This window comes from Neofelis nebulosa, chromosome 17 (genome assembly GCF_028018385.1).
Source record: "Neofelis nebulosa isolate mNeoNeb1 chromosome 17, mNeoNeb1.pri, whole genome shotgun sequence".
NCBI classification, from domain to species: domain Eukaryota; kingdom Metazoa; phylum Chordata; class Mammalia; order Carnivora; family Felidae; genus Neofelis; species Neofelis nebulosa.
The window spans coordinates 10571556-10597810 of NC_080798.1; the positions used below are offsets into that span (position 1 = coordinate 10571556).

Consider the following 26255-nt stretch of genomic DNA (forward strand, 5'->3'; position numbering starts at 1 on the left):
GACAAGTTTCACGTGGACTATCGTCTCCAATCAGCTAGACGTGACTGCCTGAAACTGGGGTCATACGACGATTTCCACCATGAGCAGTAGAGGGAGCGATGGGATGGACGGGTGGGGTGGCAGCAGAGGCTTTCCTAAGTGCAAGTTCAGGATAAGTCAGACCTGGGCGCACACACACTCCGTGATTCATTCAATCATTCAACAAAATCTCATCAGTCCCAGGCCTCTGCCGAGACAGGAGCCGCAATGATGAGGCAGCCGTGGGTGGTGTCAGAAGGGGGCTGAGGATGATGGAGAGGTACAGACAGACAGCACACCACACGAGGGGACATTCTACAAGACAACTGTCTAGACTTAAAAAAAAAAAAAAAAAAAAAAAAAGGTCATCATTCAGAACAAAACAAAATAAAAGGCAAAGAGAACTGTTCTGGACTGAAAGGTGCAAAGGAAGCAATAGCCAAATGCGCTGTGAACATGGCTTGGATCCTAGAACAAAATCCTAGCTAGAAGAGAGTTTAAAGTCAACTGAAGAAATTTAAACATGGAATGCACGTGAAATACTACTGAATTAATGCTATTATTCCTCAAAGTGATAACGTTAATGCAGTTACAGAGAGACTCTTTAAGCTTAGGGATACAAGCCGAGATTTTTTAGAAGTGAAGGCATGTGTGGCACCTGCAGCTTATTCTCAAATGATTTAACAATAAAAATGAGGAGGAGAAAGGGCAAACGGGGCACAATATTGAGTGAACCGTCATACTACTCTTTTAACTCTTCCATGGGTTTTACTGTATTCAATTTAAAAGCTGGAGAAAGGGGTGCTGGGTGGCTCAGTCGGTTAAGCGTCTGACTGTTGATTTGGCTCAGGTCATGATCCCAGGGTCATGGGATCAAGCCCCGTGTCAGAATCCAGCCTGAGTTTCTCTCTCTCTCTCTCTCTCTCTCTCTCTCTCTCTCTCTCTCTCTCTCTCTCTCTCTCCCTTTGCCCCTCTTCCCTGCTCATGCTCTCTTTCTCTTAAAAAAAAGGGGGGAAAAAAGCTGGAGAGCAAAGAAAAGTCACAGATATTTACATTTCTGGTACAGTCTGACAGGCAATAGGAAGAACCAAATGTACTACTGGTGAGGCGAAGGCGACAACTGGCACATACTGAGCACTTGCCTGGGCCACGCGCCACACTCGGCGCCTCCGTGCAAGTCTGCCGGCACCTTCGCGGCAGCCCGAGCGGCAGGTCCTGTCATCACCCTCAGTTTCCAGATGGGCGTAAGGCGGAACGATTCTAAACCGGGCCTAACTGCAGATCTGAAGCTCTGTATCACTAGCCCAAAACGTCTGTCCCAGCGAATCTGGTTCTTCACGTGCGTCAGGAGAAAATGCGGCATGAGCCCCCAAACAGGGGAATAGTTAAATAATCTATTTTACCGGAACGTCGTGCGGCAACTGAACGTTGTATTTTTGAGGGAGATCCTCTCTGCTTGCTTGATGGGATGCTACCCAGCTCGTGCATACTTAGTAAAACTACTTAGTAAAACTACTTAGATCTTCACACTAAAAAAAAAAGCCATATCTTCACAGACTCACAAAACAATGCCTGATTTAAAAAGCAGTGATTCTCAGGGCACCTGGGTGGCTCAGTTGGTTGAGAGTCCGACTTTGGCTCAGGTCGTGATCTCATGGCTCCTGAGTTCAAGCCCCGCGTCAGGCTCTATACTGACAGCTGGGACCCTGGAGTCTGCTTTGGATTCTGGGTCTCCCCCTCTCTCTGCACCTCCCCCTCTAGAACTTGGTCTCTCTCCCCAAAATAAACAAACCTTGAAAAAAAATTTTTTTTTCAAGTGATTCTCAGGGCACCTGGGTGACTCAGTTAGCTGAGCATCTGACTTCGGCTCAGGTTGTGATCTCATGGTTCGTGAGTTCGAGTCCCACATCAGGCTCTGTGCTGACGGCTCAGAGCCTGGAGCCTGCTTCGGATTCTGTGTCTCCTTCTCTCTCTGCCCCTCTCCTGTTCGCACTGTCTCTCTTTCTCTCTCTCTCTCTCAAAACCTGAATAAACATTAAAAAAATTAAAAAAAATAAAAATAAAAAGCAGAGATTCTCAAAACATGGTCGTTCAACCCACCTCTTGGTTACTGAATTCTTTCCTTGCAGGAAAATAGGAGTAGGTAAGCTGGTAAAGTCAGGGCTCTTTTGCCTCATCTAAGTTATGCTAAAAAAAATTTTTGAGAACTATCATACCACATATTATGTAGATATGTAAATATAATATTTATATGTAAATATAATGTGCATTATGTAATTATGTAAAAATAAAAATCGACACACACATACAGAGAAATAAGACTATCAGGAACTATATCAGACTATTAACAGTGGTTTCACGAAGTGGAAGATCAACGACTCTTTAAATCCTTTTTCACAGTTTTTGGCTTTTGTTGAATTTCTACAATGAACATGCTTTAATTTTACTAAGAGGAAAAAAATCCTTCCAGGGAAAAGAACACACAACCCACCCCTCCAACCCCCCCGCAAACACACATGCTAAATTAAATTCACAGATTCCATGTTTAACTTTTTTCCCTGAAATTCTATAAAAGTACAAACCAATGCCAAAGAGGGGATGTAATCAAACTTTAAAAGGACGAAGAAAACAATGGAATTAAGGTATTCCAGCCTGAAGACCACTCATTTAATCAACAGTAATGTATGTTGTGTACCACACTCTCAGAAGACAAGGAGAGCAGAGAATCCTGTTCCCAGGAAGTGAAAACATGCTTGAGAACTACCGGGGAGGTTGCATCCAATGGCTACTGGGGGTGGGGCAGTCTTGAAGAATGAGGACAAGTTCCAGAGGCAAGGAGGAATGTGGGATACATTTCAAACCACACGAAGAACCCATGCAAAGCAGCGAAATACAAAGAAATCCTGCTTGTATTCTTGCAAAAGTAATTTTTTAAAGTTTATTTATTTTGAGAGACGAACAGTGTAAGCAGGGGAGGGGCAGAGAGAGAGAGAGAGAGAGAGAGAGAGAGAGAGAGAGAGAGAGAGAGAATCCCAAGCAGGCTCCACACTACCAGTGCAGAGCCCGATGTGAGGCTCAAACTCACGAAACCTTGAGATTATGACCTGAATCGAAACCAAGAGCCGGATGCTCAACCAACTGAGCCACCCACCTTGTAAAACAAGTTAAAAATTAATGCCTGTAGTAGCATAAAACAGAAAGCAGAGGACAGAAAAGGAAGAAAGAAGAGAGAGAGGGAAAGAGGAAGATGGGGGGCAGGAAGGCGGGCAGACAACCATAACAGCACCACGCATGGGAGGAGGCAAGACTGCTGAGGCCGGCACCTGGCAGGCAATGAGGCAGTAAAAAGAGGTTTTTGGGGCGCCTGGGTGGCGCAGTCGGTTAAGCGTCCGACTTCAGCCAGGTCACGATCTCGCGGTCCGTGAGTTCGAGCCCCGCGTCGGGCTCTGGGCCGATGGCTCGGAGCCTGGAGCCTGTTTCCGATTCTGTGTCTCCCTCTCTCTCTGCCCCTCCCCCGTTCATGCTCTGTCTCTCTCTGTCCCAAAAATAAATAAAAAAAATGTTGAAATAAAAAGAGGTTTTTAGTAGAGGAACCGTCATATAATCAAGACGAGGGGGGTGATGGTGGGGAGGCAAAAATGAAACAGAGAGGATAGAGCCGAGAGATGAGGAAGCAGAAGTGACAGACTTGGGAACTGATCGGAGGTGATCCTGAAGCTCCAAGCCTTTTGGTGACAGGGTGGACAGTGGCACAGTCTAAGAGAACTTTAAGAAAAGCAGCAGCTTGGCAGTGGCTGGTGGTAAAGCCTCATGCCCAAAAGGATTCATAAATGCAAGGGCAAGGAGAGGTATAATTTTGTCATCGGATATTGAAAAGTGGGGGCACCTGGGTGGCTCGGTTGGTCAGGTGTCCGACTCGTGGTTTCAGCTCACATCATGATCTCGCGGTTCGTGGGTTCGAGCCCCGTGTCGGGCTCGGCACTGGCAGCGCGGAGCCTGCTTGGGATCCTCTCTCTCTCCCTCTCTCTCTGCCCCTCCCCTGCTCATGCTCGCTCTCTCTCTTTCTCAAAATAAAGAAACTTGAATTGCAAAAAGAAAAGCGAATCAGTCTAAGAGCGAGAGAAGCAAGGTGCGGGAGGGGTTGGTCAAGACCACCGCTGTGCCCAGTTAGGGCGCATGTGGGTGACACTGAGGCACCCTGCGCTACCACAGGCGAGCCACTTGAGGAGGCCGTTCCCAAAAGGCTCCCCCTACAAAGGGAAGGCTCCCCCTGACAGGAGAATGTCGACTGATCAACGCTGAAGGAACCAGGGAGTCAAACGATGGGGAGAGGGTGGCTCTGCAGTGGAGAAGCTCGGCCCACACCGCCACCCTAACCAAGGGGTCCAAGTGAACGTTACCGGCGATGGGTCAAACTGACAGCACGTGTCACATGGTGCGATGCACAAGGACACGGCATCGCTTCCCTGCTGTTTCTGCCCAAGGTGCAAATAGGAACTTAATCGTAAGGAAAACACCCAAAAAACAAACAAACAAAAAACCCCCAAAAACGCCAAACTGAGGAGGAACGTCCTACAAAATAACTAATCTGTAGTTCAAACTATTGAGGCCATGAAAAACAGACTAAAAACTGTTCTAGATTGAAAGAGCTTCGAGACTCGACGACTAAACCTAACATGTGGTCCAGGATTAGCTCCCGGGCCCAAAATATTTTTGTGTTTTGCCATAAAGGACATTAATGGGACAACTAATGAAATGAAAACAGAGGACAGGTTAGCGTTGGCTCAATGTTTACGTCCTAATTTTGATAACCGCACGGCGGTTATGTAAGAGAATGTTTTTAGGAATCACCCACTGAGGTAGTTAGAAGTAAAGCTGCATCAGATCTGCAAACTTTCAAATATTTCAGACAGTTGTCTATATAGAAAGCATGGTGTGGGGGAAAGTGCTAAAACACTAACACTGAAGGAACCTGGGAATTTTTGTAACTTCCAATTTGTTTAAACTTGTAATTTTTCCAATAAATCGAAAATACTTTGAAAATAAAGGTAAGGAGATAAGCAACCTTCCCCTCCCCCAGAATGACACAGGGTATCTTTCTGAAGTGCCAGGTGAACATGTAAAGGCCTCAATCACCTGAATTGGACCTTTGTGCAGTTTTTCCCCTTGCACAAGGGAGAGGTGCCAGAAAGAAACTGATCTATAAGACCCGTGTCAAAAAGATGGACACTGACAAAAGTGTCCCCATTCTGGGGACAGAACGGACTAAGCAAAGCTGCAGATCCGCTGTTAGATTAGGCAAAGTGTTCACCGTGATTCAACCCTGGTGTGTTGCAGAGAAAACCCCGGAAATAACCACGAAGTCTGCTTTAGCAGGCTTCGACTTGAAACCTATTTTCCCTGATTTGGCACATCCTACGTAAATATTAACACCGTCACGCAGCTTGCTAGGATGCTGCTGAAATTATCTGCAGCACCCACGGGCCGTGCACACCATACAATACTTAACGTCATTGCAGGGAACAGCGGGATCAGAGCACAGAGGGAGGCTCTAATCCCTACTTTGGTTTCAAATTGTTTAAGCCCATATTCTTGAGCTCAACTACTAATGCTAATGCCCAAGAACTGACCTAACCATGCACCCGCTTAGACTACCTTCTCCTCAAAGCTCATCCATCAGCTCTGAGAGCATCCAGGAGAAAACCAAACCAAGGGACACAATGGCAAAAGGGAGGCCAAAGAGACACGTTACGAGAACACTTAATGAACAAATAAATGTTTTCAATACAGGCACAAATTTGTCACTTCGAGAACGATGCAGAAAACACTAAGACAGTTGTTCCTTGCAGTAACGCCAAGTTGTCAGTGGAGTTGAAATACAGCTGCCTGACCAGAAGATATCCAAGGACCTTAGCTGGGCTTTTTTTACCCCGGGGCAAAAATTCTATCAATAATGAATCCCAGGCGCCTGATCAAAGGCCAAGGTCTGCAACAGTCACGACTACTCCTTCGTTTTATTAAGCCAAAGTTTATTACCATTTGTGCCCAGGACAGGGCTGCGGACACAACGGTAACACACCCCTTTCCCCGCCCTCCAGCGGCTGACAGATCTTCGAGGCCACAGACAAACAGGGTGGGTGCTCTGAGAGGGAGCTGCGGACACAACGGTAACACACCCCTTTCCCCGCCCTCCAGCGGCTGACAGATCTTCGAGGCCACAGACAAACAGGGTGGGTGCTCTGACAGGGAGCTGCGGGAGCACAGAGAAAGCACCTAACCAGCCACAGCTGCAGGCCTGAAAACACGCTGCTTGGTGCACGGAAAGGTCTCACGGATCCCGTACAACAGCCACAAAACTACACGCAGATGGAGACCCATAAGTCTGACAGCTGTCCAGACTGCTCAGCTCCTTCTCAGAAAGCATCTCACACTTAAGGAGAGCTGATCCCAGAGTCTCCAGATGGCTCAGCTCGCCAGAAAGTAGCCCGTAGACAGTGAAAGCCACGATCAGCTCTGAGGTAACAACACTCTTACCTGTGGCTTCAATGTACTCAATACATCTCTCAATAAACACAGGGATGGGCTTCTCTGGAGTCACGACAGTTGTCAAGGGCACCCCAAAATAGTTACTCTCCCAGGTTGCCTTTGTGATGGACGGCCGGGGTTTGGGCTTTGGTTTCTGCACAGGAAAGAGAAAAGAAAGCATAAAACAAAAACAAAGTGAATATCAACATGCAACTTAAACATCAGCTAAAGCTTCCAGAAGGGAATTCACAGTGGTGTGGAAACTGCTGGGAAGACTCCAAGCAGGATAGAGATCCATTTGCTCATCTCACTAATTTTGTATTTTCCAGCCTCCAAATATCACACAAGATGCCAGCCAGTTGACACACAGTCACACCCTGAGTGTGAGACTGCATTATCAACACAAAGGTGTTTAGAAGAAGCAGGCCATGTTGAGTTAATAACAACGAGATGGCTATCCACATCCTTTATCAGGGGTGCCCTGGAGTAAACAGGAAGTTTTCCAAACATCCCACATGGATAATGAATGTCATACACTCAAGACGGCTAAAATCTTTAAAAAGATAAAAGATGGAATGGAGAATGAGTAATTTCCTCTTTCCAGAAAAGAAATAGAGCATGTGTTCTGCTACGGCTGGAAGCTCCAAATGAGAATTCCCTTCCATACATTAGCCCGGGGTTAAGTCTCAACGGCTTCCGAATCAGGAAAGGGTAAAACCGACTGAGCAAACATGACAAAGAAGGTAATACTTTGTCTCTTCTTTCCCAGCAGCCCCCTTCCTCCAGAGCAGGAGCAGCGGCAGCGGCAACCACTTGAGAGCTCACCGTGTACCAAGCCAGGTCCCAAATATTACTTCTTTTAAACCTCACGACATTCCGTTGAATCAAGGAAAAATGTCCCACGTGCCTAAGTCACACAACTAGTAAGTCATAGTGATGGGATTCAAACCCTGGAGGGTCTGTCTCCAAAGCTCAGGCTCATAGACCTCTCTGAGATATTCTGCTCCAAAATTATTCAATCCTTTTATTTTGAAGCTCACATGAGGAAAAAATGCTCTGAACAAACGCTAAATTTCCTAAAAGTGACAAAAACGCACCTGAAATTCTGGACTTTTGTTAAAATATCTACTAAGGAAAAGGGTAACCAAACAGGAGCAAGGCAAATGGACCCAGGTGTAGCTCCGGCAATTCGGTTTCACGTCCAAGTTAACGAGATGAATCTAGAGGGCAGATTTATTACAAATATACGCAACCTATAAACTTGAAAGTATTTAGGGATCTTTGCATAAAATCCACTGGAGGGGACAACTAACTAGCCAGGGTCAACCGTTCGCATTCCTCATCCTGCCCGTCTTCGTTCCTTCTGGTACCTCTATCTATATGGGAACAAATCGCTTCCTGTTTAGTCTGAGATACTCAGAGGACTTCCTGTGCAAACAAGTACCAAAGAAAAAGAACAACTGAGAAGAAAACGTACACGGAAGGAGGCACAAGCCCATCTCTAAGCTGGATGACATTACCTGCAACGACCACCAAAAGGCAAAGACAATCCACTCTACACAGAGCCTGCTAACTGGGTCAGTCTGGAAGACTCTACCGCCATGCGAATGGATCTTGGCGTTCCAGAGAAGAACCACAAAGCCTCCACGAGGCTCACCCCTGCCCCTGTCACACTCGTCATCAATGCAGCCACACCGCCTCTCAGGTTGCAGGGAGTGGCCACTGTTCCTTCCCCTTCCAGACTGCCTGCCAGAGGCAAACAGGCTCGGACCTAGATTTTTTACCAAAGAAATAAGGAAAAGCAAATGAGTGATTTATGATGTATCTTCACACGAGATAATTTAACCAATCTAGACTCTCTCCCTGACATCTTCTATTTATATGAAGTATAACATAAAGAATTTAAGATCTGAAATCTTAGCAGACCTGGGTCTGAATCCTGACAGACAAGTCCTGAGACTCTGGGTAAGTGACTTATTAGCATCTCAGGGACAGGGCCTCCTCACAAGGTGGTCTTGAGGGTGAAATGTGGGCGACCTGGCTCAGTGCCTAGCCTCACAGTAGCCATCCAGTAATTCGAGGAAAGAGAGGGGTGAGTGCTTCTGTTGTCACACATTGTGGCAACCGGATAACCATGAGTCAAGCGATGCTCTCCCTTAAAAATGCCATACAGTTTGGGGCGCCTGGGTGGCGCAGTCGGTTAAGCGTCCGACTTCAGCCAGGTCACGATCTCGCGGTCCGTGAGTTCAAGCCCCGCGTCAGGCTCTGGGCTGACGGCTCGGAGCCTGGAGCCTGTTTCCGATTCTGTGTCTCCCTCTCTCTCTGTCCCTCCCCCGTTCATGCTCTGTCTCTCTCTGTCCCACAAATAAATAAACGTTGAAAAAAAAAATTAAAAAAAAAAAGCCATACAGTTTAAATTATTAGCTACAGATTCTGAATATACAAGGAAGACCATCTGGATTTCAGCAACATTCTTTTTATCAATCTCAGTCTTGCAGAATTTCCCTGTCAAAACTGACAACAGTATTGTTCTTCAATAAAACTGATGCTTCCAAATAAATTGTTAAGAAATAAAAAATGGAACTTTTTTTCTAATCACCATAAGGCCTTCTTTTTCTTAAATTAAGTTTACTTTTATTTTTATATTTTCATTTATTTTGAGAGAAAGAGAACAAGCAGGGGAGGGGCAGAGACAGAGAGAGAGAGACAGAGAGACAGAGACAGAGACAGAGACAGAGAGACACAGACAGACAAAATCCCAAGCAGGCTCTGCACTGTCAGCGCAGAGCCGATGCGGGGCTTTAACTCACAAACCATGAGATCATGACCTGAGCTGAAACTGAGAGTCGGACGCTTAACCAACTGAGACACCCAGACGCCCCTACCAAGCCTTCTAACCATAGTTCCAGTAAACGATCAATTTTAATCTTATACTTCCTTCCTCCACCTTCTCAATACCAGAACAAGATGATGAGGTGTGTTCTAACAATCTAAGTTAACTAGAAACTTTACCATCTATCAACTGAATATCATGTACTGGACCCTTGCTTAAGTTCCTTAGATGTATGATTTCATTCCAGACTCACAACAGCTCCAAGGGTGTGGGGTTAATAACTCCATTTTACAGATGAAGCGGAGTCGTAGAAAAATTCAGTTACTTGCCCAAGTCAGTTTTGACTACAAAACTTGCTCTCTTAACCACTATGGTTCACGGCCCTTCCCTGAAAGGTCCTGGGAGAGGCAGAATGAATAAATGGATAGCTGAATAAATGATTAAGGGTACACCGACAATCTGAGAGTTTCTAAGGTAATAGAGGCCCACTCACATAAGATACCAGGGATCTTTAAGCTGGAAAAGGAAGGAATGGAGCATTATGACAGCTATTTCATACAGCTATAGGACTATCTCTTGGAAAGAGATTATTTTATATGATTCCAAAGGGTTATGTTGAAAGAGATAAGAAGAGAACACAGGCAATTTTGGCCTTAAATATAAAGAGAAATTTAAAAAACAAAATCCCCAGGTGTTTAGAAAGGAAGGGACTGCTCTGTATAAATATTCCAAGCACAGGCTGCAAACTACATACCTCTGCCACACCATTGTCAAGGAGATTCTGCCATTCGATGGAAGACTAAATTGGATACTGCCCTTATGCCTCTCGTCCCAAAGAATCCAAGACCCGAGTTCAGTGCTTCAACTTACAAAATGCAGAAATGGAGAGTAAGCTTTAACAACAGGATCAACTCCCGTTACTAAATGACATGGATTCTCCCTCTCAGATTTAAACAAACCCTGGTTTATCGAATGTCAAAACACCTCCTAGAAGTAAGTGAAGGCTCTGTAGGGTGTCACAAAATTAGGACGGGGATTCTTGCACAACGAATTCCAAGCCTTTCTAGTAAGGAAATCGGACTTTGTGGTACACACTAAGAGGTGGGCCAGATTGCCGGTATGACAAACACCACATCAGGCACCTGAAGGGTTACTGGGCACATGTCAGATGGAAACGCCACTCTTGTGAGTGGCCTGCCAGCTGTCTCAGTCCCCGGTCAGACGTGGGTCGCTCATTATGGAGTCCCTGGGGCCCTCCAAGCAGCAGGCTCTTGGAGAGGAGAAAGTAACACCATCCCAACATCAATCTTCTTTCGAGGGCACTCACAGAGCAGGCTGAATTGAAAAAAAGCATCTAGCCGGAGGAGACCAAGCCCTGAGAATAATCTACACATCTGTGCCTCTAAGTTTAGAGTCTTATTGGGTCAAAAATGGAAACCAGTGATTAATCTGGAGTGGCCATGTGCAGGCCACTGCGAGGTACTTTGCACAATTACCTGAAACCTTACAACCATCTTCAGGGTAAGGGTTATTAGCACCATTTTACAGGTGAGAAATCAAGCTCTGAGAGAGTCACACCCAGCACTGAGAGAGCCAGGCTCCAGAGGCTAGCGATCTATAAACACCAAAGCCCCTTTTTCCCCTACGTGAACTCTATGATGAAACGCCATGACAAAAACCAAGGACCGGGTCGGTTGGAACCACCTTCGTCTTGTGCTTTTGGATGGATCTATTTTTTGAACAAGCAACACAGTGCATTGTTCTTTACTTCAGTTTCCTTAAAAACAGGGCCCGATTCTTAGTCTTGATAATACCCAGGTGGCAAAGGAAACACAGAAACGAACCAATAGTTTCTGCCAGGACGGCACTGCGAAGAGACGGTGGTTGGAATTTCCCACTGGCCCCTTGGCTTTCGAAACAAGAAAAGAGCATAAAGGGAAACTCCCAAGTCTGGTGGAGTAGGAAGACATCTGTAAGCCCACGGGGGTCCCTCTGGAGTCCACGGGGACGAGAAAAAGGTTCGAATGCCATGCGAAGAATGAGAAGCGACTGACAGAAGGGCCCTTTCTATCAGGCTGCAAGATGAGTGGGTTCCAGGGCCTGATATGCAGTAGGCCCTCCATAAATTTCCTGAACAAAAACAGTTTCCAATAGTGCACAGGGCCAATATTTCTTTATATTTTTTTCGAGTTTAGCTGAGACGAGGACTATCTCTGTATGTACAGAAGTTTTTCTTCTCCTAAATTGTGCTCCTTTCCCGCGGATGGAGGAGGCGAGGCTCAGAAGGTCTTATACTGGCACTACCGTCCCAGACTCCCTTTTAAAAACCAGATGAGGTGGTGAATTCCCTACGTCACTGTGTGGCCACCGGATAAAGGACAGTCATTTATGTACACATGTGACTGTTACCCTACTTAATTCAGTAAGGATCTTAGCATTTTTGTTTTTTAACGAATCATGCCCAAGGTCACAGAGCAAACTAGCAGCAGGGCTAATCCCAGGACCAAAGTCCTCTATCCCCCTCAACGAACTTACAATCTAACTGGTAAAAGAAAGATATATCCCTGGCAAGCAAAGCTGATCTAGACATCAGGCTCAGTAACAACTGAGCCACAAAGGAAAAGAGTCTCCCACGGCTCCCATGGAGAGCTCAGCCATTCCTTCTGGATAAAGAACATTCTATCTTCTGTGGGAATAGCAGGTACAGCTATTTAGCGATTTTGAGCTGACAACTTCAAATATTCTCTCCTGGTCTCTATAAAATACCTTTAATACATGTCAAGTTATTTAACCAGATTTTAAAGTCAGAACATATGATCACCACAGCTGTACCACCTAGCAGTCTTTTAAATGCTTGGTAACCTATCTAATGAAGGAAATAAAAAACAGAATGCAGGTTGCTGGATTCTCTCTTTTTTTTAAAAAAAGGAGGAATGCCATAGACAGAATGTATTCTGGGACAGGGATAGTGCCCTCTGAATGAGAACAGTTCTCCCTCCCAAGAGTGATATTAGCAAAGCCCTCGAGAGGCCCTCCCCTCTGGCCACGGTTTGCCAAGCAGTGTACTGGCTGACTCTGGATTAAGGGAAACTGGGAGGAGTCTTACAAAACCCAAAAGATTCCATACACCACGTGACTACAGGTTTCCCCCAAAGCACCTCTTGCATTCTGTATTCAACATTACAGCTTTCTGATGAGTAATGATTCGTTCTTATTTCCAACAGAGCTTCAAAAGAACCTTTTCAATTACGTTACTCACTCGTGCCCCAAATGTATTCTTGGTTAACTGGTGCTCCCTCTTCTGGCTCTGAAAAAAATCTAAGCCCAAGTTTAAGAGAAAACCTGAGGGTGGATCTGTTCTCACTGGCAAAGTCTGTTATGAAAGCACAAACGCTTATTAGACTTGGTCTCCTTCACGCTGCCAGTTAGTATTATAGCCAGGTCACCCACGGTCTTGGGGCATCTTTTTTAGGGTTGGGAAAGGAAGCAGCATAAAGTCTCTGCCTTCCTAGCATCCCTAATCCTCTCCCAGGATGGGAAAAGACATGTGCCATCCCTTCACAGGCCCCAAATCAAGCAAGACCACAGCCTGTTGCTCTAGAAAGGCATGAAGTCTGCCAAATCTGGGTCAGCCCCTGCTGCTGTCTCAGACTGAACGGCCAATGCAACAGCGGGCTAACTAGGAAGGAGGGTCCACTAGTCCCAGGAAAGTTTTTTTTTTTTTTTTTACAAACATCCTGCCTGATCCAACACTCACTGAATTCGGACTTCCCAGAGTTACAGGTCAGTTTTTATCTGCTTGCTTCTTCTCAAATACTGGATAAAATGCATTCAGAAGACCTTTCTCTATGGAAGCAGAGGTGATTCTTGACTCCTGCTGAAATAACTTGGATCCTAAAAAGATATTTCAGTATCACCAGGTGGTGGATGAGAACAAGTTGATTCAGTGATGATCAGAGCAATTCTCTGCTCTTTGAAAACTAGATATGTGTTGCCCATTGTCATTTTTTTTTTTTTTTTTTTTTTTTTAAGAACAGGTGTGCTATAAGCTAAGGCCCATAGTTAAAGATAGTCTATTTTTGTCACCAAAAACACACTACAGCAGTTCTTTGGGCTTAAAATAAACTGAGAAAACGCATGACACCAGCTCAAAACAATTTCTCAAAGTTCCAGTCGCTATTTCAGTGTCCCCACGCCTTTTTTGTCCTCTACTCAACTAGACTCTGAAGCCAGAAACAAATAGCACCAGGCCATTCTTAGGGGGTAGTGTGGGGAAATGGATTTTTTTTAGATAATAATCACAGTCCTTTGTCTGAAATGAACAGATTACTAGACTGATTGAGTGGTCCAAATGCGTGCCTGGCTATTGAAGATTACCATCCTTCTTGCGGGCTGGATGGACTCTACCGACCCGACCCGTTGGAAAAGGAAGTCAGAAGAGCGGGTTCAAAAATCTCAGCTCCTCCATTTAGAAAACTACACCAACATGGGCGGCGGCAACGGGAAAAGGGCTGGTGCCGCACCTGGCGCACAGCACGCGTTCGGTACCTCCGGGGAAGGATGAAACCCCACGGTATTCGCAACCCTGCCATCCCCGGCCTGCTTCCCCTTCACTCTCCGCAGCAACCACTCTAGGTTTCTTCCACGTGTTGGTTTTTATTTTTTCTTTCTTTCCCCCAGCTCCAAGTTCCACGCTGTTTTCTCAAGAGCTCTCCCCAGAAAACCTCCACCCTCGCTGCCTTTGTCCGCCTCACTCTGTAAGTCTCCATTTCCACACCGTTGCCTTGGGGAGCTTTACCGGACCTTCGCTGAGGTTAAAACTCCTTGCCCTACAATCCCTTAGCACCCTGCAGCTCCTCTGTGGCAGTATCCAAAATACATGTCAGCGCATATTTAAAATCCGCCATCCCTTGACGGTAAGCTAGATAAGCACACCACCACGCGCAGCACCCTCAGCACAAAGCCAGGGGTACCACCGCTCACTAAGCGTCCGTGCCCTGAACTGGAGGTTTCCTTCCCAAAATGAATGAAGGAGCACATGCTTTGGAGCAAAAATCCTTCTCTTAAAAGATGCAATTCTTTCAGGAATCAGAAAATCCAAGGTCAAGTAGCCCCCCCCCCCCCCCCCCCCCCGCATCTTTAAGGCTACGGTATTTATTTGGCCTCACAGCACATTGAGTAGGCCTAGCCTTTTCTGAAGCACACACTGAGAGTCTTTCCCGAGCAGGTTACAAAGAGCTCATATTTCATACCATTCAGCTTGTCTGTCAAAATGCAACATCCCTCCCTGGGGAGCTAGCTGTCCAATTCCCCAGCTGGTTTTTATTCACACTAGAAACTTTAACTCCGTTCTAGGCCTCACAAAATGAGAGCTGTGTCCACACAAAGCCCCAACAACCAGCCGATTCACTGAATCCAATGAAATAAGCCAATTCACTGGCGGGGGACACAAACTGTCAAACTGGTTACTTGGTGCCTTATAGACCAAACAATGCGTGATTGAATTGGTTTGCTTTTTCAATAGGTTGTCTTGTCATGTGGTAGCTACAGTGAGTGAAAGATTTTCTTTATCATTCTGTTGTCTTTTTTTTTTTTTAAACACAAAGATAAGAGCACATCAGATAGAAGGGTGAATAGCCAATAATGTCTTGTCTTTAAATCCATGGTCAAACACACTAAATTCAGCAACTTGAGCTTGCCCAAAAGGCACATTTTGTGGACCAAGACTCCCAGCCTGTGGTTTCTTTTTTTGGGTTTTTTTTTTTTTTTTTTTTTTTTTGGTTTTAAAATAAGACCCTGCCGGTCCTGATCTCATCTTTGCAAACGCATGATACTGTGAGACAGAGACCATGTGCAACACCAACTCTTTACAAACAAAGCATCTATTCATGGGCCCCACTGAAGTGCAATCGTAGATTTTCAATTTCATTCAGCTGAGTGCGGAAGGCTCCCACTATGAGGGTGGGTTGCTAAATGGTTCAGCTGGGAAAAGGACCCAGAATGACAGTCAGCCTTACAGTCTTCACTTTCATTAACAGAAATGAAAGCGATTCCCTCACTCCAACTCCAATTTTACAGTAAAGAGCTAATCTAGCAAATCGGCCAAGGGAAGCTGAGCAATTTCTCTTTCTCCACATCACAGCGGTACCCAGGGCACAGCTTTTTGTTGTTGTTGTTAGGGCTGTTGCTAGGGCAAGTGCTGAGAAAGCAGCTAAGTAACACACAGGGTTAAAACTTACACAAAAGGGAGGCACGAAGTTGGTCCCTCAAGCCCTCGGCTAGACCAGACCAGCACTCTCCTCTCCTTGAATACGACATGCACATTTTCACCTTCAAGCCGTTCCTCACCTCTGCCACTTCTTCGGTTCTACCCACTCTTCAAGGTCTAGTTAAATAACACTGCGATACCTAACACCTGTCCGAGATGCAGTACGCTGAGTGTTTCACGTGCAAAACCTCATTCCGTTTCTCACCACCACATGAGGAAGGTGCCACTATGTTCTCCCTTTGTGCCGAAGGGATATGAAAGGTGAATCACGCGCCCCAAGTCCCAGTGAGGAAGCGGAGGAGTCGGGATTTGGCTTTAGGCCCTCGATCCCGAGCTCCTGATCACTACACACGCTACACTACCTTCACCGCCCCCAGCGGTGGGATTTCCACTCTGCCTCCACACAGCGCCCCCTGGGCACACCACCTATTTCCAGGAGTTGTGGAGGTCTCGCTGCCTCCACTGGGAGCCACGGTCTGGGCAAGAAGGATCCGTGCCATTTCCCCAGTGGTGTCTAACATTCTGGCACCCGGGAGGTACTAACTGTATCTTCCATGACCGACTGGCTCTCCCTGCACGTCAGATAAATACTGTATTGCCGTGTCACGCCAATAAAAATCAGAAGCCAAATCCCCCACGTAGGGGTTGGCTTGGCATTCTCTGTCCTGTGGTATCTTGCTTTTCCAGTAAGACAAGTGTCAGTCTGCTTTCTTAAGGCAGCAATTTTAATAGGAGGTTTGCCCGAACGAACGGGGAAGAGAATGGAGGCTGATCTCTGGATTAGGGTGACAAAGCAACTACACTCATTTCAAAGCACCATTTTCCGAGGCAGGAAAAGACAGTTTCACCTTTTACTCACACTTTCCAAAGGATACTCCTGAACTGGCTTCTGGCACGCTATGGCTCTTGGGCCAGAGGTGTCATTTTTATTTGACTTGAAGAGGTGTGGCCCGCATAACTAAGACGGGAAGTTAATCACTTCTTGCATGCTGACCCAGCAACCCAGGGTAAGGAAGTTCTAGTTTAGGAAGGGCTCTTTAAAAACAGGGTCCCCGGCCGTCTTCGGCTGAGCCTAACGTGTACGCTCTTTAAAGCACGGTCTGTTTGGGAATGTGTCTTAAAAGCATTATCTTCAACAAGTGTTAAAAATGTAGTTAGAAGTCAGAAGATCAGTTACAACTCAGTGTGCTATTATGCCACCTTCCGAATTCCCAGGTGTGCAAACACCCCCACAAATTAAGACTGCCAGCATTCAGATAAGCTATTCTGGTAACAGTCTTCATCAGGAGTGGAGGAGGAAGAGAAGAAAGTCAAAACGTTGAAAATGTTTGGATTCCAGGATCATTAAACAGGAGAGCTTTGAGGAAATACTGGGAGGCAGGTGAGGCTAACTTCAGACTTCATAAATACGAAAGGTTTTCAATGGGTCTGCCCATTACTAACCCTTGGAGGACAAAATACTGAAGGCAGATGAAGGAATCCAAGAGAAAAAAACAAGGGGAAATCAAATGGGAGAATGCCTATGGTATTTATTAATGTTCAGTTCGGGGTGGGCCGGGGGCGGGGAGGACAGAACACACAACAATGCTGCCCTGCCCTTTCTAAAATTACACAGGTGAGGAAGTTCTGGAAACTCCAGCCAATGGTGACTGGGAACCACTGTGTATGCTATGAGGGAACACAAAGTGAAGGTGCGCTCCCTGTGAGGGCCATGGAACCATGTTCCTCCACCTGCGAGGGCCCTCCTAACCAGTAAGAGCTGCAGAACTAGCCTCCAGGTGGTACTTACTTTACAACAGAATTGTCAACTCTAGATCCTTCTGATTTGGTACGTCTGGTAATAACGTAAGTTTTTGGCATCCTTTCTTCCAAAGTTCCCTGAAATGTTTTCAGACAAGTGACTTTGTTCTCTGCTGCTTCACGGTAGGGAGAGGAGAAAAAGCTTTCAATGCAGAGAAATCCTCATTCTGTATGTCGCAAGGCTGGTCGTGGGCTAGCATATAACACACTTTTATTGTCCTGTCTCACCAAGATGTCTTTCTCTGAAAAAACAGAGTGTTTCCCTCTGCTCCAAATGGGGGGGAAAAAAAAGAAAAATCTGGGAAATACCTTTTCTGTCTCAAATCTTAAGCCCAAAGGGACAGGGCACCCTACTTTGTACACCACAATTCGAAACAAGATAAAGAGGATTCACCTGCTGCTGTTTCCTCTCCATCTGATGGCAGGCCTGACACTCATAACACACGCGATTTACTTTCTTTCTCTTCTCCCCATCCTGCTTTGGTCCCTAAATAAAACCTGGAGCCGTCACAGCAACTCACTTAAATAATGCAGCTGGAGGGCACTCCAATCTCACAAATATGGGACAGGTTTATAACTCACAGTGGCAAGTTACTTCTTACTTTTCACTTACGTAAAGACCCTTCACTCATTCGCATATGCAAACAAAATAATCATCCAGTGTTTCCTAATCTAAGATGCAGCAACCTTACCGGTCAGTGAAGGGAAAAAGGAGCTTTTAAGAGGCATATGGATGAAATGTTTGTCTAGCAGTCAGAGACTGAAGCATGCAACTTTAGATTCTGGTGTTCACATAAAGGAAGAGCAAGCATATCGTCACTGGCTTGGCTACCTGTCAGGACACCGACAATTTCTACACGATCTGCTCATTTTGGAAGTACCTAACTCTTGTTCTGGACAAAGACAACTCAAACTCAGGCTGTCTATCCAAGGTCCTTACTACTCCAGAGCTGCCAGTGGTAGCAATCTGAGACACTGCCTACTTTTTTACACCAAGTCAGAGAGTAAATGCACACACCGACCAATTTTTTTTAACCAGAATAAGCTGTCCTTGAAAAATCATCATCATCGTCATCATCAGTCAGCTCTCACCCAGACACTGTGCAAGCCACTCCTATGATTCATTCCTAAACTGGTGTCTTACCTTAGTGTTCCTCCGTAGACTGCGAAGAATATTCCTCCTCCTTGGGTCTTCGTCTGTTTCATATGGAATGACGGCATTGTCCCCTTTATAACCTTGAGATGCCTGATCCTCCTCTTTTTTCCGAATGGGCCCTAGCTCATCATCGCTCCCCACACTGAAGCTGGTTCGATAACTAGCAAACCTCCCTAGCCGGCTGCATCTCGTCCTGTACAGCACGGGCTTGCTCACGATGGACACCTTGCGGCCTCGCTCTAGAGAGCTGGTGTCCATTTCACTGTCGGAACCGTTGCCACTGCCGTTGGACTGGGCTTTGTTGATATTCCGAATGGTGATGATTTTGCCTTGGGTGCTGTCATGGGGCACTGAATATATGTTTTCTTCTTCGTTCCTTGGCTTGACCACAGCATCCATGGGTTCAGCATAATCAGAAGGATCAAACCCATCCGGAGGTAGCCAGGTGCTAGAAGACACAGACTTCCTCTGCCCATCTCTATGGCCTTGGTCTAAATAAGACAGATCCCCCTTTGTGATCTCAAAATGGACAGGAGGCTTTGGTTTGACTGGTGGAGGTACTTTGTTGTTCAGTTTACTCTCAAAATTGCTCATGATGAACGACAGCCCATCATTTCCCTCCAGTTCCATAGAGAGCTTAGAATGGTCTTTGGACAGAGAGGGCAGTGACGTGTCTTCTCGAAACAAGCTGTAAGAAGGGGGCTCGATATCCTCTTCTGAATCCTGCAGGTTGGAGTTGCAGAGTGGAGAGCCCGCTCGGGGGGAGTTAAACACCTCTTCCGTGGTGCTACAGGCCTCGGCAGCGTTATCGTACATATGAGTAGCCTCGATTATGTTCTTTTTATCCACCACATCCTTAAAAAATGGGTGGAAGATCTCAAGTTTGTGCTGGGGTTGGCTACAAGGGATGCTTGTGAACCTCCCGTCAATCTCTTGAGCAATCTCCTCCCCTTCGGTCAGCTGTTCCCGACTTAAGTCATTGTCCAGGACATCTACAGCGCCGTCAGTGAGTGCGACCAACTGAATGGGGATAATGTCCTGCACTTCACAAAGAAAGGCACGTAACATAGCCAAGGAGGCCTTACGTTTGGCTGAATAAAAAACAATGTACCCATGGACCAACCGGCTTTTTCTGATGCTAAATGAGGAATGGTACGAAAGAACAGACAGCTCGATGCGCTTCTTGTGGAGTCCGATCGGTAGTTCAAGTAAAACAGAGTTGTTGCTTCCACAATGGGAAGACTTACAGGTCTGGGACTGAAGGACAGGATAGAGTATGTCATCTGCACTGAAAGGATCGCCACACATCAGACACATGACAATTCGCAGGTCAACGTCAGCCAGATCTTTGATGCTAGCAGTAGAACTGACCAGGTTTAAGTTACGCTTGGAGTCCAGGAGTCCCTTCAAAACTTGACTGATTTGCTTTTCATTAATGTTGCGTCCATAACCGATGCCAGCAGAAGCAGGGTCGAGAAAGACACACTGAAGTTTGCTAGCAATCTGCTGACCTTGTTGTATTAGGCTATGCAGGGTCTCTCCACTGGTGTCTCCTCTCTTGTTAACTAAGATCAACGTCAGGGGAAGATGGGCTAAATGGTTATCTCGCCTGCCAAGTGTGGACTCTCTACTCTTCTCTATACTCTCCACCACATAGGATAGAGATTCCTTTGAATTGTAAAGGCAGAGGCAGCCGTGGGGCTGAAATGTTGGCGTTTGGAAAGAGTTCACGGGAAGCCTGACATTCCCTTCTATCGGCCTCAGGGAAAGCTCATACATTTTACCATCTATCACATACTTATCATCATTTGTACAAAGAGCTCGAATCTCATTGGCCAACTCACGTGCGAGGCCATCTTTGCCTAAGATAACCAAGTTGATCCTATCAATGTTGGGGTCGGACAGTAAATTTTTCTGATTCCGGTCAGATGGTCGGATAAACCGAGAACTAATCAAGTGCTCAATCTTAGCATCCACACAAGCTGGGCAGCTAGGGCACGTTTCCTTGGTTGGGTGATACACAAAATGAATGTGCTTCAGGATAAGGGCATCACGCTCTGCTTGGAGCTTCTGTAATGCTTTAAATCGCTGTTCCTCCCCCAGAACATCCTGAATGACACCCATCTTCTCCTTGCTGGGCTTAGCATCCAGCTCCAGCTCATAAAACAACTCTGAATATTCCAAAAGCAGCTCCTGAAACTCTTCCTTTGCTCTGTCTATAATTTGCTTTTGGTGTTTGCCATAAATATCCATGTATACGGATTCTTCCAGCCACTGGTAGAAATCTTCGTTCATAATGAAACTACGGGCCTCTTCCCAAGGCTTTCCGGGAGTTATGAAGGGAGAGGTCTCCAGGTTTTCTTTAAATGCCCTTCTCATCTCAGCTCTTTTCCTCTCATTCCGCAGCTTCTCTAAGTGGGCCTCGTAGAGCTGCTCGGCAGGGACGGTATCCATCAAGTCAAAGGGAATCCGCTCATTCTCCATGTTGTCAATGTGGCTGGTGGCATCCCACGGTGTCTCTTCGAGCACAACAAACCACTTCAGGAATTCTGGCTTGGTCTCCAAGAGCTTTTTGGTTTTTATGCAGCTTAGGTGGTCTATTTCATCTAGATTGGGTATAAGAGCTTCAAAGGCTAACGGCAGGGCTGCGAGGTACAGCTTTCTCCTGCGCTCAATGTGCTCGTGCTTGAGGCGGTGGATGTGCTGGAGAAACAGCTTCTTGGCTTTCTGAGTACCTTCCAGGTAGACATAGTCCTGGTACTCAGGAGAGGCCTGCATCTTTCGGCTGACACTCGGCCAATTCTCGTTGTGGTTTTTCACAATGCGGCTCACCAGCCACTCATACTTGTCTTTTGCTGTAGCTATCTGCTGACTCTGCTGCTTGAGAGCTTCAAAATAAGGAATGATTTTCGTCTTTCCCCGACTTTTATCAATGAGTTGCACTAAGGTGCTGAAAGCCAAGTCCACGTTTACGTTGGATCTTGCTGAGGTCTCCACAACCTGGAGGTTCTTTTTGCTTAAGGCAAAAGTATGTGCATCTCTAATGTACCGCTCAACGCCCTCATCACACTTAGTCAGGACCACCACTATGGGCTTTTTTGTTTTTGCAAGCTGATTGTAGAGATTGGACACAAACTTGAGCTGGTCATCAAAGTTCCTATTCATGCCCCTGCTAACGTCAATACCAAGAAGAAAACCATCAATCAGCAGCTTTCCATCCGGCATCTGTTTCTGCTCAAAGTCCTGCTCCAACCCCAGCTGGTCAGTGCAAAAGTACATGAGTTTTTCAGCTGATGCGAGCTTGGTTGCAGCAGCTCTCTTGATATAGGGCTGCAGGGCCGTGCTTCGATGAGGTTGAAAAGTCTGATCATCGATGAACTCAGTCTGCTCCACAATGTGCATCTTACATTCCACACAATCCTCCAGGGAACGGCTAACTTCTCCCCAGTAGAGAAAGTGGTCATTATTGACCACTCGCCCGCCAAAGTCACTGGTGCTGAGGACAGAGGTATGGTCCAAGTGAAACTCATCAGCACTCGGGCGCACGAAGCGGTTGCACAGGCAAGACTTCCCAATGCCGCACTGGCCCTTCTCCTTCTCGGTCCCAGACAATCCCACCACACTGATGTTGTAGGTGGGAATGCGGACATCTTGCTTTCTTGCCATCATCATCGTCGACACATCCTGCCACAATCGGCCACTTCCAAGATCAGATTAGTGTTTTCCAGTGGACCTGATGGTTTCCCCACATTATCAGTGGGGGCCGGCTGCCCACGAGGTCAAAGTGTCAGGTCCCATAGTGTTTGTACACCAGCACGAGGTCAGTTTTCACCACTTCTCATCGCCAGACAGTAAACATTTCTTCCTAGACGGGGGCGGGAGGAGAAAGAAAACCCATCAGCATCATAATTTTGGAACCTGATTTTAGTCGCTGAACTAGAGCAAAAATCAATTTTCTCGTTCAACAAATACTTAAACATTAAATGTGCCAGGCCTCACGCTGAGTGAAGATATAAGAGGAAGACTGACATCTATGTGCTCTCAATACCTCTAACAGAGGAAGACATACAAGTAAGCAGTTGTGCTGAGTGTTAAAACAAGAGTTTGAGGGCTTCTTGGAAACACGGCTGTTACCAGGGTTAGAGCAGAGTTAGTACAAGAAGAGCCTGGAACATCCTATTGTGCAGGAAAGGAAGTGCTTGAAAACATGACAGGGCACCTCACAGACACAGGAGCCCACTTGAAGGGGATCCCACTGGTCAAATCTGAAACAATTTGAGCACCAAAATAATTAAAGACAGTAATGGATTATAACCCACTGCCAAAAACAGAAACCTGAGTTCATACTACTGGATCAGACAAGAATCATCCCTTGATACCCCATCTAGGGGGAAGATTTTGATGAGAATCAGGATATCTGCACAGACCTGAGGTGCCTCCTCCTGATATGCTACTTATCAGCTGCAGAGGGAAGAGGTACCAAAAACCACTAATTATACAGTAAAGAAACTGGCTTAACACTTTGTTTTTAAATTTTTTTTTTAATCTTTATTTATTTTTGAAAGAGAGACAGAGTGCAAGTGGGGGAGGAACAGAGAGAGAGAGGGAGCCACAGAATCCGAAGCAGGTCCCAGGCTCCGGGCTGTCAGTACAGAATCCGACGCGGGGCTTGAACTAATGAACTGCGAGTCGGACGCTTAACCAACTGAGCCACCCAGGTACCCTGGGTTAACACTTTGGGTAATGAAAATTATCACCACCAGAGAGGGACAAAAGGACATCACGGGCCTCCAGATGTGGTGCCCCCAAGAAGACACATTACTAAGCGGTGTGATGACCTAGAATGTATTCCCTCAACCGAATCACAAGGAAACATCAGATAAACAAAAAACGAGCAAGATTCTATTATGGGGGTTGGGTGGGGGGAAGTGGTACACAACCCTATACTTCTCAAAAAGTATCCATGTCATAAAAGACAAAGAATGGCTATGTAAACATTCTAGATCAAGAGAAGCTAAAGAGACATCATAACTAAATGCAATTGTTTGAACCTAGAATGGATTCTGCACCAGAATGGGAAATACAGGACATTATTAAGTCATTTAACAACACTGGACTCTGAACGGAATATTATACAGAAGTATTTGATCAATGTCAATTTAGGAAGGTAACTACCATGTAAGCGAATAGGCCTACTCTTATAAAATACACACTGAAGTATTTGGGGGGGGAAAGACCATAATGTGTGTGACTGGTCCAGAAAAAAATATGTATATACGTTGAAAGAAAGAATGCGCATGCGGTAAAACGTTAACAACAGGTAAATCTGGATAAGATATTCCTTTGTGCCATTTTAATTTTTTTGCAACTTCCTATAAATTTGTGATTGTTTCCAAATAAAAAGCATTTTTAAAAAGGTGTGAATATTGGGCGGTTTCCTTGACGAGAACAGAATGAGCTTTGTGAGGACAAGGTCCACCCCTTCTCGTTTACTTCTGTATCCTCAGCCTATGACACGGTGCTTGGCACGAAGATTTACTGAAGGAATGAGTCAGGGAATGACTACGAGGGCATATTCCACCAGTGTTTTGATTGAGGAAGGCCTTTCTGGAGGAAGTTCCACCTCAGGAGAAACCTGAAGTAGGTGAAAGAAACACGGAAACTCCTCTCTGCAGAAAAAGGCACGGCCCGTCGAGTGTGTGTGGGGAGCGGATGGGTGAGACGCATTAGAAGCAGAAATCAGATTAAACCTCTTTCAAAGAGCCTGCAGTCTTTCCCGAAGGCTATGGGGAACCACAGAACGTGGCTGAAAAGTGGCACCTTAAAGGACCTAAAGTATGAAGAGGTGAAGTAATGAAACGTTATGATAATATCTTATGATGTCTTTAGCAACCTCCTGGTTAACAGAAATCAAATACATAGGCCTCGGCTGTCTCCACATAAATGGTCTTCTGGCTACTACTGCTTATACTGCACTGCAGTCTACTCACGCGTGCAAATATGACCACGCGACGGCCGAACGTGTAGCCAAATGAACAGTCTCCTGAGATAACTCAGTTTAAAATAAAGAGAACAGGGGCGCCTGGGTGGCTCAGTCGGTTAAGCGGCCGACTTCGGCTCAGGTCACGATCTCGCGGTCCGTGAGTTCGAGCCCCGCGTCGGGCTCTGTGCTGACGGCTCGGAGCCCGGAGCCTGTTTCAGATTCTGTGTCTCCCTCTCTCTCTGACCCTCCCCCGTTCATGCTCTGTCTCCCTCTGTCTCAAAAATAAATAAACGTTAAAATAAATAAATTAATTAATTAATTAAAATAAAATAAAGAGAACAATTTTCTTTTGAATCTCGGTCATGGCTGGTAGGAACCCAGCATCTCCACAACCTGAATATATTTTTGTGAGCCTTTCTCCTAAGAGATGCCACGGGAAGTCACATCACCATACTTTATTCTAAGAAGAGGGGGTGATGAATGAGAGAGGAAAGTTGTCCCCTATGATGATAACCTCAAAAGGTCACAGACCTTTCCCAAACATCCATTATCTTCCCTCGATAACCGAGAAAGCCAAACCCTCCGTGGAAACAAAACGTGCCTACGTGTGGTATGTCAAAATGATTTGACCACTGTCAAGACGGAAATCTCAATGGTCATAAGCAATCACCTCCAGATAACCTAATGGCATGCTCCTAAAGAAGCCAGGGTCCAGATTTCAGCAGAAATACGCAGACATCCGTGTGGAAGATGGATCCCCATCCTCCACTTCCCCGGGCGACTGCTTCCTTAGGTAAAATCGTAAGATGTTTACACACATCCTCTGAAATACCCAAATAGCAAAGATTCATACGAAGTCACAGTGCTTTTGCTTCCTACTCGTAGTACACATACACACAATTTTGTTTCCACCTCTCGGGAGACTCAGGTTTGACAGAGCCTCAGACAGGAATGCTGATGAAAGTGTAAGTCAGGGGTGCTCCTATCACAGAGCCCTTCTCCGTCAATTCCCCATCCCAGAGTCTGGCAGGACTCAAGGCCACCTACTTGATCAATCCTGAAATGCAACTTGGTGATGGGGTCCCACTTCGAGTGACTGCTGCACGCAGCTGGCAAGTCATCCCCCTTATTCTCTGTAAAGTGGGTCGAGTAAGCTCTCTCTTCACAGAAATCCCAGGAAAACAAAACACCAAACCTGCTCTTGAACCTCAAGAAATAGAGACGGCAGCTCAACTTTGAACTAAGCTAAAATGTATTCTCCAAACCTTGTTTGGTCAGTTTCTTCAGCGCATGATATTCTGTGCCGCCCATGCAAGTCAACGTCTCCGCTATCTGAAGGACGCTAAAGACAGAAAGCAACAACTCTCGACTCTCAAGAACGTAGCAACTCATATTTTAAACCCAGAATGCTGCCGACTACACTAAAAAAGCTACCAAACAATGAGAATCAGCTGGCAAAGGAATGGTTAATTTGCGGACACCTGGTAACTTTCCACTTGGTAGAAATCGAATAGGTTCCCCGGTAGAAGCACACTCTTCTTACATGCCTCGTCTCTGATGTCCGGATAATGCAGTTTTACTAGTTCCTCAACTGGACTGAATTACACGGTAAACAAAGACTGTTATAAATCCAAGAACGCTGCAAACACTTGGTTTAAAGGAAATAACTCGA

At 45.9% G+C, this 26255-nt stretch overlaps 1 protein-coding gene across 1 annotated transcript in view; it reads right to left on the reverse strand.

Moving 5' to 3' along the window:
- Nucleotides 1-26255, reverse strand: part of ARHGAP35 (Rho GTPase activating protein 35) — a 122765-nt gene that overhangs the window by 54340 nt on the left and 42170 nt on the right. The window contains exons 2-3 of the mRNA XM_058707645.1: nucleotides 18589-22465; nucleotides 6553-6697 (exon numbers count right to left, since the gene is read on the reverse strand). Coding sequence (XP_058563628.1) covers nucleotides 6553-6697; nucleotides 18589-22272 — 3829 coding nt within the window. The 5' untranslated portion in view covers nucleotides 22273-22465. The remainder of the gene's footprint in view (nucleotides 1-6552; nucleotides 6698-18588; nucleotides 22466-26255) is intronic.